The 14559-nt window shown below is 40.6% G+C and overlaps 1 protein-coding gene across 2 annotated transcripts in view; it reads left to right on the top strand.

The window, feature by feature from the left end:
* The window catches only part of LOC132400980 (inactive tyrosine-protein kinase 7-like), a 180076-nt gene that overhangs the window by 126736 nt on the left and 38781 nt on the right, over nt 1-14559 (top strand). For both annotated transcript variants that reach the window (XM_059982637.1, XM_059982636.1), the window contains exon 6: nt 12545-12675. In XM_059982637.1, the coding sequence (XP_059838620.1) occupies nt 12545-12675 (131 nt within the window). The remainder of the gene's footprint in view (nt 1-12544; nt 12676-14559) is intronic.

Below are 14559 nucleotides of genomic sequence, written 5' to 3'. Positions count from 1 at the left end.
CTGAAATGTTGAAAAAAATTATTGAGGGAGGTTATTTGCCAGACCAAATATTTAATGTAGACGAGATTGGCTTATGCCTGAAAGGGCCTACATTTCGAAAGAGGAAAATAGTGCACCAGGGCATAAGGCATCGAAGGATGGGCTAACCTGTTCTGACTAACCTACAAATCTGACTTAAAGACAGACTTGGGAACAAATCTCGTTTGTAACCCGGGGATTGCCTGTATTTGATTTACTTTTGGAATATGAACAGAGATTTAATCCTTCTGTGTGGGTATCACTGCGATCAGTGTTAAGACCAACTTATTGTCCATATATAATAATGATTTAGATGAAGGAATTAAGTATAATATCTCCCAAGTTTCTAAACAATACAAAGCTGGTTGGGAAACTGAGCTTGGGTGAGGATTCAGAGGTTCCTGAAGGATTTGGATATGTTTGAGTGGAAAAATGCATGAAGGATGCAGTATATTGTTGGTTCATGGCAAATACAGGAGAACTTTATTATCTGAGTGATGAGAAATTCGAATTCTGAGAAGCATGGGTAAGGAGCCGTGGGATTCTTGGTGCACTAGTCAATGAAAGTGAGTGTGCAGGTGCAGTGGGTGGTTAAGACAAAGGGTATGCTGGCCTTCGTGAAAAGGACTTTGGGTGTGGGAGCAGTCAAAGCTTGATGTAGTTGTCCAGGGGTTTGATGAGATTTTTCAGTGGTGTGTGCTTTGGTCTGCTTGTCTGAGCAAGAATGCTCATTCTGTGGAGGGAACTAAACCGAAACTTGGGATTGCAGGACTGGGTGGGGTATGAAGAGAGACTGGGGTAAGCAGGCTTGCACTTCCTGGAACATAGAACATCACAGCATAGCTCTGGCCCTTCGTCCTTAATGTTGTACCAACTTTTTAACCAACTCTAGGATCAATCTAATCCTTCCCTTCTACATAGACCTTCATTGTTCTATTATCCTTGTGCTTATGAGTTTTTTTTAAATGCACCCAATGTATCATAGCACATTACATAGCAAAGATGAGCGGGAAACCGGAGGACTGGGAAGCTTTTAAAGAGCAACAGAAGGTAACAAAAAAGGCAATATGCCAAGAAAAAAATGAGGTACGAAGGTAAACTAGCCAAGAAATATAAAAGAGGATAGTAAAAGCTTCTTTAGGTATGTGAATAGCAAAAAAATAGTTAATACCAAAATTGGGCCATTGAAGACAGAAATGGGTGAATTTATTATGGGGAACAAGGAAATGGCAGATGACTTGAACAGGTACTTCGGATCTGTCTTCACTAGGGAAGACACAAACAATCTCCCAGATGTAATAGTGGCCAAAGGAACTCGGTTAAAGGATGAACTGAAGGAAATTTATATTAGGCAAGAAACTGTTGGATAGACTGTTGAGTCTGAAGGCTGTTAAGTCCCCAGGACCTGATGGTCTGCATCCCAGGGTACTTAAAGAGGTGGCTCTAGAAATCGTGGACGCATTGGTAATCATTTTCCAATGTTCTATAGATTCAGAAACAGTTCCTGCTGATTGGAGGGTGGCTAATGTTGTCCCACTTTTCAAGAAAGGAGGGAGAGAGAAAACAGGGAATTACAGACCGGTTAGTCTGACGTCAGTGGTGGGAAAGATGCTGAAGTCAATTATAAAAGAGAAAATTACGACACATTTGGATAGCAGTAGAAGGATCAGTCCGAGTCAGCATGGATTTATGAAGGGAAAATCATGCTTGACTAATCTTCTGGAGTTTTTTAAGGATGTAACTATGAAAATGGACAAGGGAGAGCCAGTGGATGTAGTGTACCTGGACTTCCAGAAAGCTTTTGATAAAGTCCCACATAGGAGATTAGTGGGCAAAATTAGGGCACATGTTATTGGGGGCAGAGTATTGACATGGATTGAAAATTGGCTGGCTGACAGGAAACAGAGTAGTGATTAACGGGTCCCTTTCGGAATGGCAGGCTGTGACCAGTGGGGTACCGCAAGGTTTGGTGCTGGGACCACAGCTGTTTACAATATACATTAATGATTTAGATGAAGGGATTAAAAGTAACATTAGCAAATTTGCTGATGACACAAAGCTGGGTGGCAGTGTGAAATGTCAGGAGGATGTTACGAGAATGCAGGGTGACTTGGACAGGTTGGGTGAGTGGGCAAATGTATGACAGATGCAGTTTAATGTGGACAGATGTGAGGCATTTATGTGAGAAAGGCAGATTACTATCTAAATGGAGTCAAGTTAGGAAATGGAAGTACAACGAGATCTAGGTGTTCTTGTACATCAGTCATTGTAAGCAAGCATGCAGGTACAGCAGGCAGTGAAGAAAGCTAATGACATGCTGGCTTTTATAACGAGGAATTGAGTATAGGAGTAAAGAGGTCCTTCTGCAGCTGTACAGGGCCCTGGTGAGACCCCACCTGGAGTATTGTGTGCAGTTTTGGTCTCCAAATTTGAGGAAGGACATTCTTGCTATTGAGGGAGTGCAGCGTAGGTTCACAAGATTAATTCCCGGAATGGCGGGACTGTCATATGTTGAAAGATTGGAGCGACTGGGCTTGTATACGCTGGAATTTAGAAGGAGGAGAGGGGATCTGATTGAAACATATGATTATTAAGGGGTTGGACACACTGGATGCAGGAAGCATGTTCCCGCTGATGTTCAGAACTAGAGGCCACAGTTTAAGAATAAGGGGTAGGCCATTTAGAACAGAGATGCAGAAAAACTTTTTCACCCAGAGAGTGGTGGATATATGGAATGCTCTGCCCCAGAAGGTAGTAGAGGCCAAGTCTCTAGATGCATTCAAGAGACAGTTAGATAGAGCTCTTATAGATAGCGGGGTCGAGGGATATGGGGAGAGGGCAGGAACGGGGTACTGATTGTGTATGATCAGCCATGATCACAGTGAATGGTGGTGCTGGCTAGAAGGGCCGAATGGCCTACTCCTGCACCTACTGTCTATCTGTCTCCACCACCACCTCTCGCAGGGCATTTCACACATTCACTTTTTTTCACATTCATTCTTTTTTTTAAAAGAAAAAGGTCTGCCTTATGCTTTTCTACAGTTATGCCCTCTGGTATCAGCCATTTCCTCTCGGGGATGGGGGTGAGGCAATCTCTGGGTATCCACTCAATCTATTCCTTCTATTATTATGTCCACCTTTGTCTTCTTCTCCTCTCCAGAGAGAAAGCCCTAGCTTGTTCAACCTAGTCATGCTCTCTAATCTAGGCCAATGATGGAACTGTCTGAATCTACAATCCTCTGCAGCCTCTTGCGATCATGTGCATTGGGCTTCTGTACCAGGTAACGATGCAACCAGTCAGCATGATCTCCATAAGATCATAAAATATAGGAGCAGAATTGGGCACATTGAGTCTGCTCTGCCATTTCACCGTGACTGATCCGATTTTCCTATTGGCTCCAATCTCCTGCCTTCTTCCGATATCCCTTCGTGCCCTGACCAATCAAAAATCTGTCAATCTCTGCCTTAAATATACATAAAGACGTGGCCCTCAAAGCTACCTGTGGCAATAAATTCTCCCACCACAGGAAACGTCCTTTCCACATTACTCTATCAAGGCCTTTCACCAGTCAATAGGTTTCACTGAGGTCATCCCTTCATTCTTCTGAATTCCAGCAAGTACAGACCAAGAGCCATCAAAAACTCTTCATATGACAAGCCATCCAATTCTGGAATCATTTTTGTGAACCTCCTTTGAACCCTATCTAGTTTTAACATATACTTTCTAAGATAAGGGGCCCAAAACTGCTCTCAATACTCCAAGTGAGGCCTCACCAGTGCTTTATAAAGTCGAAACATTACATCCTTGTTTTTATATTCTAGTCCTCTTGAAATGAATGCTAATATTGCATTTGCCTTCCTCATCACACACTCAACCTGCAAACTAACCTTTAGGGAATCCTGTACAAGGTCTCCCAAGTCCCTTTGCACTTCATTTTTTTTGTATTTTCTCTCCATTTAGAAAATAGTCAACTCTTTAATTCTACCAAAGTGCATGGCCATACACTTCCGGACACTGTATTCCATCTGCCATCACTTTGCCCATTCTCCTAATCTGTTTAAGTCCTTCTGTAGCTTCTCTACTTAAGCTACCTTGCCCTCCACCTATCTTCATATCATTTGCAAACATTGCAACAAAGCCATCAATTCCATCATCTAAATCAATGACATATAACATAAAAAGAATCTATCCCAACACAGGTCCCAACATATCTCCATCTGTATCTATAGAAATTTGTGACAGTCTTTGATCTCAAATTTCCTCAAACCCGAATAAAATAGAACTGCTGGTGTGCCTACTTTTTAAAATTTCATCAGTATGTTGGGTCCAGGATCAGATCCTTGGAGATGTTGAAACCTATGAGGGTTCACCCTCTGGAAGGATGTTCTGACATCAGCCTCCAAGACAGAAATCATAAAATCATTGGATGCTGTGATAATTCACATGGGTGTAGTGTTGTACTCCCTTTCAAAGTGTATGTAAAAGATCTTGAGCTCATCAAGAGATGAAGCAGCCCTGCCTTTCATGATGCTAGGTTTCAGTAATGGCATGCAATCCCTGTATCCAACTGTATCTCTAATTTCATATGGAATTTCCTTTTGGCTCTCAAGGTGGTCTTCCATGAGTCATAACTACTTGTAGGATAATGGATCATTGGTGCTGAATGCTATGGATCTAGCCCTCAGCAAACTACAAATCTTTTGGTACATCTCGAGTTTCTCATTTGGGAAAGCAATATGTGCTCAAACACAAAACTTGTCCATCAAGTCTCCTTTACTGTAATGATTAATGCCTACTCAAAATTACCCCATTGTGAAGGTTAATGGCAAAGCGGGGGAAATGAGAATAATATGTAGGACTATAAGGCAAATAGGAAGAGGGTGGTGATCTATATGGATAGTTCAACTGGAAGTTGGCAAGGATGTGAATAGCTGGGACTAAGTTTCCTTGGGAAAAATCTTGTGTGTGTCTTAACTGAAACATCAAAAATCCCTTGCCTCCACAGATGGTGCTTCACCTGAGTTCTTCCAGTAGTTTATTTTTTTTACTCCAGACTCCAGCATCTGCAGTCACTAGTGTCTCCATAAAAATGTTGGTCTTTCTAAGACAAAGAAGAACAAATGCTGAGAATTAATTGGGAAGTCGCCACTGTAATACCATCCAGGCATTCAGGTGTTAGAGCACTCTGGCAATTCCTTCATCACCCACCGTCCAGTTGACCCCTTATTGTTGTTATCAGGAAAGAAGTACTGAAGCCTGAAGGCGCACACTCAACAATTCAAGAACAGCTTCTTCCCTTCTGCCAATCAATTCCTAAATGGACATTAAACCCATAAACATGCCCTCACTATTTTGTTTTACTTCAGTTTTTACACTGCTTATTTAAAAAAAAATGTTTTTATACTTATATATGATATAAATATTTATATACAATAGTTTTAAAAAAGCTATTTAGAAATTAAAGCACAGAAAGAGACTTTAGCCCAGATTGTCTTAGTCAAATTCACATCCTATCAAGTTCCATGTTGTCATTCTTTGGAGTAAAGAACTTCCTGAAGCCCTCAAGGGATTTCTTGTACATGAATGCATTTGGGTCAGGGACAGATCGTCAAGGAGCTCTGAAACTTGGGCTATAAATATCAGGACATCAGTAATAAATCCCTTGAGGGCTTTAGGAAGAAATTCTTTACTCCGAAGAATGACAACATGGAACTTGATGGGATGTGAATTTGACTAAGACTATTTTGGCGAAAGCCTATTTCTGTGCTTTAATTTCTAAATATCTTTCTTTTTTTAAACTAGTCTCTTGTTTGTACCACATCACGGAGTTCCAAATTCTGTCCTCAGTGACTTCTTATTCACTTGGCATACAGATCAAAGGTTGAGGGTAGTATTTAACTTTGTAGTATATACTGCCACTGACTGGAACTCTATTATTATAAATATTATTGTCGGCACCAGCCCTCTAATTGTTTGGGTTTTCCTTTAGATGTGTTTTTTCTCTACTAGTACCAGAGAGTTTGTACAATCTTTGGCTGATATTTGAACTGAGAGGACCACCTTCAGGCTTTTTAAGAGTGGACTGTCTACTTGTTCCTTGAGTGCATCCAGCATTGTGCTGTTGGCATTGATATCCTATGTTAACTTTAATCCACTAAGGTAGATAAATGTATGCAGCTAGAAAACATTAGTCTTCTATATTACTCGATTTTTGTGATGTAACCAGCATCTTTGAAATTCTGCACATCTTGAATCACTGTATGACTGTATTTATAATGTAAGTTGTTACTTGAGCAACCAGTGGCCACTTTATTAGGTATATCTGTCCACCTGCTCATTAGTGCATATATCTTATCAGCCAATCATGTGGCAGCAACTCAATGCATAAATGCATGCAGACATGGTTAAGAAGTTCATCTGTTGTTCAGACCAAACATCAGAGTGGGGAAGAATTGTGGTCTGTGACTTTGGTGGAATGATTGTTGCTGCCAAACAGGGTGGTTTGAGTATATCAGAAACTGCTGATCTCCTGGGATTTTCTCACACAACAGTCTGGAGAGTTTACAGAGAATGGTGCCAGAAACAAAAAAAAACATACAGAAGGTGGCAGTTCTGTGGGCGAATATGCTTTGTTAATGAGATTTCAGAGGAGAATGGTCAGACTGGTTCAAGCTGAGATGAAGGCGTTAGTATTCTAAAGGGAGGATGAGGTGATCATGGCTGAAAAGGGAAGTCAAAGCCAATATAAAAGCAAATGAGGGGGCAAATAATATCACAAAGATATAGTAGGAAGCCAGAGCATTAGGATGTCTTTAAAACCAGTAGAAAGCAAACAAAAAAGCAATAAGGAGAGAATTGATGAAATATGAAGGTAAGCTAACCAATAACATGAGGATATCAAATGTTTTTTTTTCAAGTATATAAAGAATGTTGCTGGAGAGGTAGTTATGTGGGACAAAGAAATGGTGAATGAACTCAGTGCGCCTTGTTTTTCTTCAGTTTTCACTATGGAAAACATCAGAACTACGTTGGAAATTGGAGAATAAGTTACTTGGGCCAGATGGACTACATCCCAGGGTTCTGAAAGAGAAAGCTGAAGAGATTGAGGAGGCATTAGTAATAATCGTTCAAGAATCACTAGGTTTTGGAATGGATCCTTGGGACTGAAAAATTGCAAATGTCATTCCACTCTTTAAGAAGAGAAAGAGGCAGAAGAAAGGAAATTATAAGCTAATTAGCCTGACCAGGGATTGGGAAGATGTTGAATTAAAGATGTGGTTTTGGGGTATTTGGAGGCACATGATAAAGTAGGCCAAAGTCAGCATGGTTTCCTTGAGGGGAAATCTTGCCTAACAGATCTCTTGGAATTTTTTGAGGAAATAACAGGCAGGATAGACAAAGCAGAGTTGGTGGATTTTCAGAAGGCTTTTGATAGAAGGTGCTACACATGAGGCTACCAAACAAGTTAAGAACCCATGGTATTACAGGGCTCTTACAAGGATATTAGCATGGACAGAAGGTTGGTTGGCCAGCAGGGAGCAAAGTGAGGAATTAAGGGAGCTTTTTCTGGTTGGCTATCAGTGACTAAGGGGTCATTGTTGGGGCTCCTTTTGATGTTATATGTCAATTATTTAGATGACGGAATTGGTGACTTTGTGGCCAAGTTTTTAAAAAGCAGGTAGTGTTAAGGAAGCAGGGAGTCTGCAAAATAGGTTCTTGATTAGTAAGGGTACCAAAGGTTATGGGGGGGGGGCGGTAGAAGAATGGAATTGAGAGGGACAATAAATCAGTCATGATGGAATGGTGCAGCGGACTCAATGAGCTAAATGACCTAATTCTGCTCTGTACTATGGTCTGCCTGACTGCCTGTCCTTCCCAAGTCTAGGTGTTGTGCAACCATGACTGTGTAATATGGTTGACTCTTTACTGTCTGAGCTGTATCTGAGTGAGTGCAGTTAGAGGGCACAGTAAGTGCTGCCTTTGCTTGAGGAATCACTATTCTAATAATAAAGTCTCCACTTGCTCTGTGCTTATTTGGATAATTGCACGCATACAATGTAGGTATGCTCAGTGTTTAAATGGTTTCAATTTTGTGATCCAAAACCCAACTACTTAATGGATATGAGCACCAAAATGGTGACAGAATGCCAACAAATTCTAAGAAATTTTTGCTAAATAGTTGTATTAGTGGTAATTGACTTGCTAAATCTAGTGTAGTCTTGATTAGACCACACTTCAGGTACTTCATATAGATATTGTTGCTAGTTTTTTTTAATTTAAAGATTATGGCAGCACTGAACTGTGCCATAGAGACAGAAAATGTTGATAGCAGAAAGACAAGGTTCCAATCCAGATTCAGGGAAGAAACAGTAGGTCTAGAAATACTAGGGTGGTGAAATTTGGGAATCCCAGAAGGTTGTGGAGGCCATTTCTTTGGGAGTATATTAAGAGAAAGATTCATTTTCGAAAGGTCAAGGAAGAGGAGGAATATAGTGAATTAGGAATCCAGGCCTGGGGTAGTGGCTTGGGAGGCTTTAGTCACTAACTGGCCTGGTCCTATTTTTCTTTCCTATGTTCTTAACATGTGAAACCAGAGGGCTGGGGATGGAATTAATGGAAGTCTTTTAATGCAAGTCCTCTGTACTGTATATGGTTATGTACTTTAAATATTTTCTAAGGATGTTAAAGGACAAAGTAATTAGGAAGCGAGCTGAGCCCCTAAGTTCAAAGTTGACATTTATGTTGGAGCTGCAGGAGATGGAAAAGGTCCTCAATAATATTCTTACACTGAAGAAAGGCATGAAGATCTGGGAATTCGGGAAAGTCAGTGGTGATGCCTTTAGGATAATCCAATTTATGAAACTTATGAAGGTTGATAAAGCTTCCAATCAGGTATAACCAAGAGTACCATGGAAGCCAGAGGAAAAATTCCAGAAACCCTGGCGGAGATGCATGCATAATCATTAACGACTAATGAGATGCAAGATTGAAGGGTATCTAATGTTATGTCTTTATTTGTGAAAGGCTGCAAAAAAAATATTGGAATGATATACCTTATGCCGAACATGGGTAAGTTATTGGGTGGTTAAGATGGACATGCTTTTAGAAAGACTAGATGAATCAAGATAGTGAGCATGTCTTTGTGTGTGGGAAATCCTTCCTCTGAATTTAATTGAGTCCTCTGAAGAAGTAGCCAAGAGGTTTGATAAGTGCAACATGGTGAACGTAGTCTATATGGTCTTCAGCTAGGGTTGGTGGTCTGGAAGGCTAGATTGCGTGCAATCCAGGGAGAGCCAACCAATTGGAAACAGAATTGGCTTGATGGTAGAAATGTGCTTTTCTGTACTAGAGGCCCATGACTAACGGTATCCCTCAAGGATCAATGCTGGGCCCATTGTTTATATAGGAAAGGTTTTATCAGAATCAGGATTAATATCCGGCGTACCTTTTGAAATTTTTCTGATCCTGTGCAAAAGCCCTTGCACACCAGACAATGATGCAGCCAATTAAAATGCTCTCCACAGTACATATAGAAATTTGCTAGTCTTTGGTGATATACCTAGTCTTCTCAAATCCTATCATTGCTGTCTTTGTAATGGCATCAGTATGTTGGGCCCAGGCCACATCTTCAGAGATGTTGATACCCAGAAGCTTGTAACTGCTCACTCTTTCCACTGCTGATCCCTCAATGAAGACTGGTGCATGCTCCTTCAACAAAAAAGTGTTTCTCCCTTGCGTGGTACAGGGGCAAGGTCTTGCACTTTGTCCATGTGGAATCAATATGATTGGAAAAAGCTGTGAACTCATTGGCAACATCCAGCCTCCCCAACATCCAGGGCATCTTCAAAGGGTGATGCCTCAAAAGCAGCATCCATCATTGTGGACCTCCATTACCCAGGTCAATGCCCTCTTCTCCTTGATGGTAACAATGAGAAGTTATAGGAGCCTGACGACACACACTTAATGTTTCAGGAACAGCTTCTTCCCCTCTGCTGTGAGACTTCTGAATGGACAATGAACCCATGAGCACCACCTCATTTTTTCCATATATAATTTGTATATTATATATTACATATATGCAATACATATATATGTTTATTTATTGTGATTTATAGGTTTTTTGTTATGTACTGCAATGCGCTGTTGCCGCAAACAACACATTTCACGATGTATACTAGTGACATTAAAACTGATTTTTACCACTCCCTTCTGTGAATTCTATAATCAATTCCTTGGTCTTACTGTTGTTGACTGCAAGATTGTTGCTGCAAAAGCACTCAACCAGCTGATCTATCTCACTCCTGTATGCCACCTTGTCACCATGTGATATTCTCCCTACAAGAGCTGTGACAACAGCTGTGACAATTTATAGATGTCATTTGAGCTGTGCCTAGCCACACAGTCATGGGTGTAGAGAGAGTAGAGCAGAGGGCTAAACATACATCCTTGAAGTACACCAGTGTTGACTGTCAGCAAGGAGGAAATGTTATTTCTAACGTGCTGAATCTTGTCTCTCTTTGAAGAATTCAAAGATTATGTAAAGCACCACTGACTCAAAGCAGTCCTGTAAGTGCTCCTGCACCTCCCTTTCACTGCTAATGTTGTGGTTTTCAGTCGCTGTCTGTACGCTGGAAGTACAGGTACAGTTGGGTGATCAGATGTTCCAGAGGGTAGGCTTGGAATGACATGCCAGTGTTCTTAATGGTGATGTAACAGTGGTCAGGTGTGTTGGCTGCTCTGCTTCCACAGCTTGGTGTTCATTGCTCAGACTTCTTTCAGCTGGCCTGGTTGAAATCCCTCATGATGATAGGGAAAGCATCGAGGTGCACTGTTTCGTGGCTGCTGTCTGCTGATCAGTGCTCAGCTTCACCAGTGCTTGCCTGACAGTAGTCAGTGGTGGAATGTCAGAATGACAGCAGAAAACCCCCTTGGCAGATAAAATGGATGATACTTGACCACAAGATGTTGCAGGTAACGTGAGCAGGATTGAGACAAACCATAAAGTTGTGGTTTGGGGCAATTTTAGAATTAAACAGAAAATGCTACGGGTAATTTAGCAGTGATTCTAAAGTGAGCTGTGGTAACTTCTGTGAACATGTAATGTAGGTCTCTTTGTATACAAAACCAGGAGAAATTATTTTGGGGAATAAAGAAATTAAGCTATATCATTCATCCTATCTAATCTGTGCCACCCATTTAAACTGCCTACTCCCATCAATGTGCACCAGGATCACAGCCCACCATACTCCTACCATCCACATACACATCCAAATTTCTCTTGATCATTGAAATCAAGCTCACATGCACCACTTTGCATTCCACACTTTCACAACCCTCTGAGTGAAGAGTTTCTCTTCATGTTCCCCTTAAGCTTTTCATCTTTCACCCTTAACCCATGACCTTTGGTAGTCCCACCAAACCTCAGTGCTGCCTGACCTGCTGAGTTCATCCAGCTTGTTTGTACATGTTGATTTGACCACAGCATCTGCAGTGTAGTTTGTGTTTACTCAATGGAAAAAGCCTGCTTGCCTTTATCCTATCTATACACCTCATAACTTTGTACACCTATATTAAATTGCCCCTCAATATTCTACGTTCCAAGGAATAGTCCTAATCTATTCAATCTTTACTTATAACTTGTGTGTAACTTGTGTCTGCCTTTTTCTTTTTTTTAAAAAAAAAGAAAATGAAAACTACATAAAATAGTGAGGAACGGCTATGAATAACAAATTGAGACAAATTGCCTGATCTTTGTTTAAATTATTGTATAAAGTTAGGGGGCAGAAAGCTAATGCATCTCCAGGACCAAATGACCTGCATTCCAAGGCTTTAAAGAGGATGGCTTTGGAGATGACAGACAGACTAGTTGTCATTTTACAAAATTCCCAGGATTCTAAATTGGAAGGTAGTAAATATTACTCCACAATTCAAGAATGGAAGTAAAGTGAAACCATGAAAACCGTAGCTCAGTCAGCCGGTTAGCAGCTTGGAAAATTGTGTGTTTATTTTTCAAGGAGTGATTACAGTGTACCTACAAAATAGAGAGGATGGGTAAAAATAAGGAATCCTGGAAGGAATATGATGTCTGATAAATGTTATCTTTTTGAGGTTATAATAAGCAAAATAGCTAAGGGTGATGCAGTGGAGGTACTGTATTTGGATTTTGAAAAGGCTTCTGATAAGATGCCAGCCAAGGTTAAGTTGGAATTAGTGTAATGAGTTGAATAAAAAAACAATGGGAATAAACTCTCCATTTTTTAATTGGGAGGCTGTGACTAGGAATTGGTACTTTGACCATGACTGTTTGCAATTTTTATCAGCGATCTGGTTCAATGGATAATGTAAAGTTGGCTGATGATAGAAGGCTAAATGGCAATGTGTGGGTTTGAAGGAGGATGCAGAGGAACTTTGGGAACTACTGAAGTATTGAGTGGGTAGGTGAGGATATTCTGAGCTGGAAACTGCAATGAAAAGAAGTACAACCCAATGTTTACTTTGTAACAACTTAAAATTTACTTTCCTCAGGACTGTGGTGTTTGCTAATGGATCTCTGCTGCTTACCAATGTGAAACCTCGCAGTTTTGGTGTGTACAAGTGTGTTGGTCGGGGCCCAAGAGGGAAGCCCACTGTGATGGAAGCTGCTCTACGCATGGCAGGTATGGATAATGAATGATTCCAGTACTGCAATCTCATTTGTCATGAAATCAGATTAAGACAGTGATACAATAAATTAATCTCTGCAAGGGAAAAGAGTTATTGCACTTTGGAATGAAGTAGTAACCAATTTTGCACCACAGATAAGCATACATTGTACAACCAACTGCTTTTCTGAAGATGAATTGACTTGAAGTTATTTTTCTAGCTAAGAAAGTTATTGACAGGTTATCTTTCATGGCCTACTACCTCTGATCTTTATCAGGCTAGCAGCTGAAGTATTTCCGAGCCTTAGTTTAATCCTTCCATCGTGCTTGCAGGTGACAAAGTCCTATTTCCCTGAACAAGTACATCTGTTCTTAGAAATACCAAGATGGTGTTTCTGAATGGCATGTCTCTCTTGTGTTATTTCAAGCACTTGTGTAGGTACTTTTTAAATATTGAGAGTCTCTGTGTCCAGCACCTCCTTGGACATTGTGTTTCAGAAACCAACCACTAAAAGTTTTCCCTCAAATCCCCTCTAAGATTCCTCCCCTCACTATAATCTTTGTCCTTTGGTTTTAGTTGCCTGGGATAGGTGAATTGGTTTCCTGCCATTTTTGCCCTTCATAATTAGGTACATCTCTGTCAGGTTCTCTTTGGCTTCCAACACTAAGAAAAACAAAACTAGCCATCCAATCTTTTTACATAATTGAAATGCTTCACTCATGGCAAAGTCCTGGTGAATCTCTTCTGAACCCTTTCCAGTATAGTTATATCCTTGTTATACATGTCTCCCTGAATTATGAACACCTGATTTATGGACATGCTTTACATGCAAGTGTTTAGGGGACTGTTGGGATGGATTTTCCGGCTGATGCAGGGCTGCAGGCTTCTTCTGGTGGGTAAGAAAGGGGCAATTCTATAGGCCTTCTCTCCATCCAAAGATGCATTGCCAAGGGTTCGGCTAAGCAGACTTGAGCAGGTTGGTGAAAGCTTTTCCTGTGCTTGCCATCTCAATTGTTGCTCTGCTCATCTCCTGTACGCTGTTTGTATTCCAGCTGTGGCTTATAAAATTGTACCACAATTTTCCTGCTCTTGTATGCAAGGCCCCAGCTATTGAAGTCAAATGTCCTGCATGCTGTGGATTTGTACTCGATGGTACTTCTGGTTTCTTAATTTTCTCTGGGGCCTTTCATTGATTGTGTATTCCTCGCCTTTTCAATCTGCTCAAAATGAATTATTTCACTCTCAGCAGTATTTAATACAATCTGCTACCATTCTGCCCATTTTTGCCAGCTCATCAGTGTCATCTTGTATCCTGTACTCTTCACTGTGAACAGACCACACCAATTTTTGTATCCTCTATAAACTTATTTATATCTCCAATATTCAATAAAAATTACAGTATGTCATGAACTTTAAGGATCACCGTCCTGATTCCTAGTCATGGGCTTCCATCATTCTGACTTCCATAACCAGCAATTTAAGAATTTAATTTTCACATCTTGCTTTGGCTCCAACCTGTTAAACCAGTCTCCATAACAACAACTCAGTGCTGGGAAAGAGAAACAGAGTTAGCATTTTAGTCTGAGACTCTGACATTCTGTCAAAAATCTTGAAGTCCGTGAAGCCTATATCAACTACACTTCTCTCATCAATACACTTCATTATCTCTTTGGAAAAGATTTAGTTAAATTGGTCAGGTAACATCTCCCCCTAGCAAAGACATGCTGACTCTTTAATTAATCCAAGATTTTCTCAGTACAGATTAATCCTGTCATTTAATAATTTTCCCACCAATGGTGTGAGGGTCACTGGCCTGTGGTAATCTATCATATCTCTGCTGCCCTTGAGTTCAAGTAGCACATTTGCTTCACTTCAGTCATCTGGGCTTGAGGCTAGTG

The sequence above is a fragment of the Hypanus sabinus genome, chromosome 10 (assembly GCF_030144855.1).
Source record: "Hypanus sabinus isolate sHypSab1 chromosome 10, sHypSab1.hap1, whole genome shotgun sequence".
Taxonomy (NCBI): domain Eukaryota; kingdom Metazoa; phylum Chordata; class Chondrichthyes; order Myliobatiformes; family Dasyatidae; genus Hypanus; species Hypanus sabinus.
The sequence above is the reverse complement of the archived record's forward strand: the minus strand, read 5'-3'. Positions and strand labels throughout refer to the sequence as shown.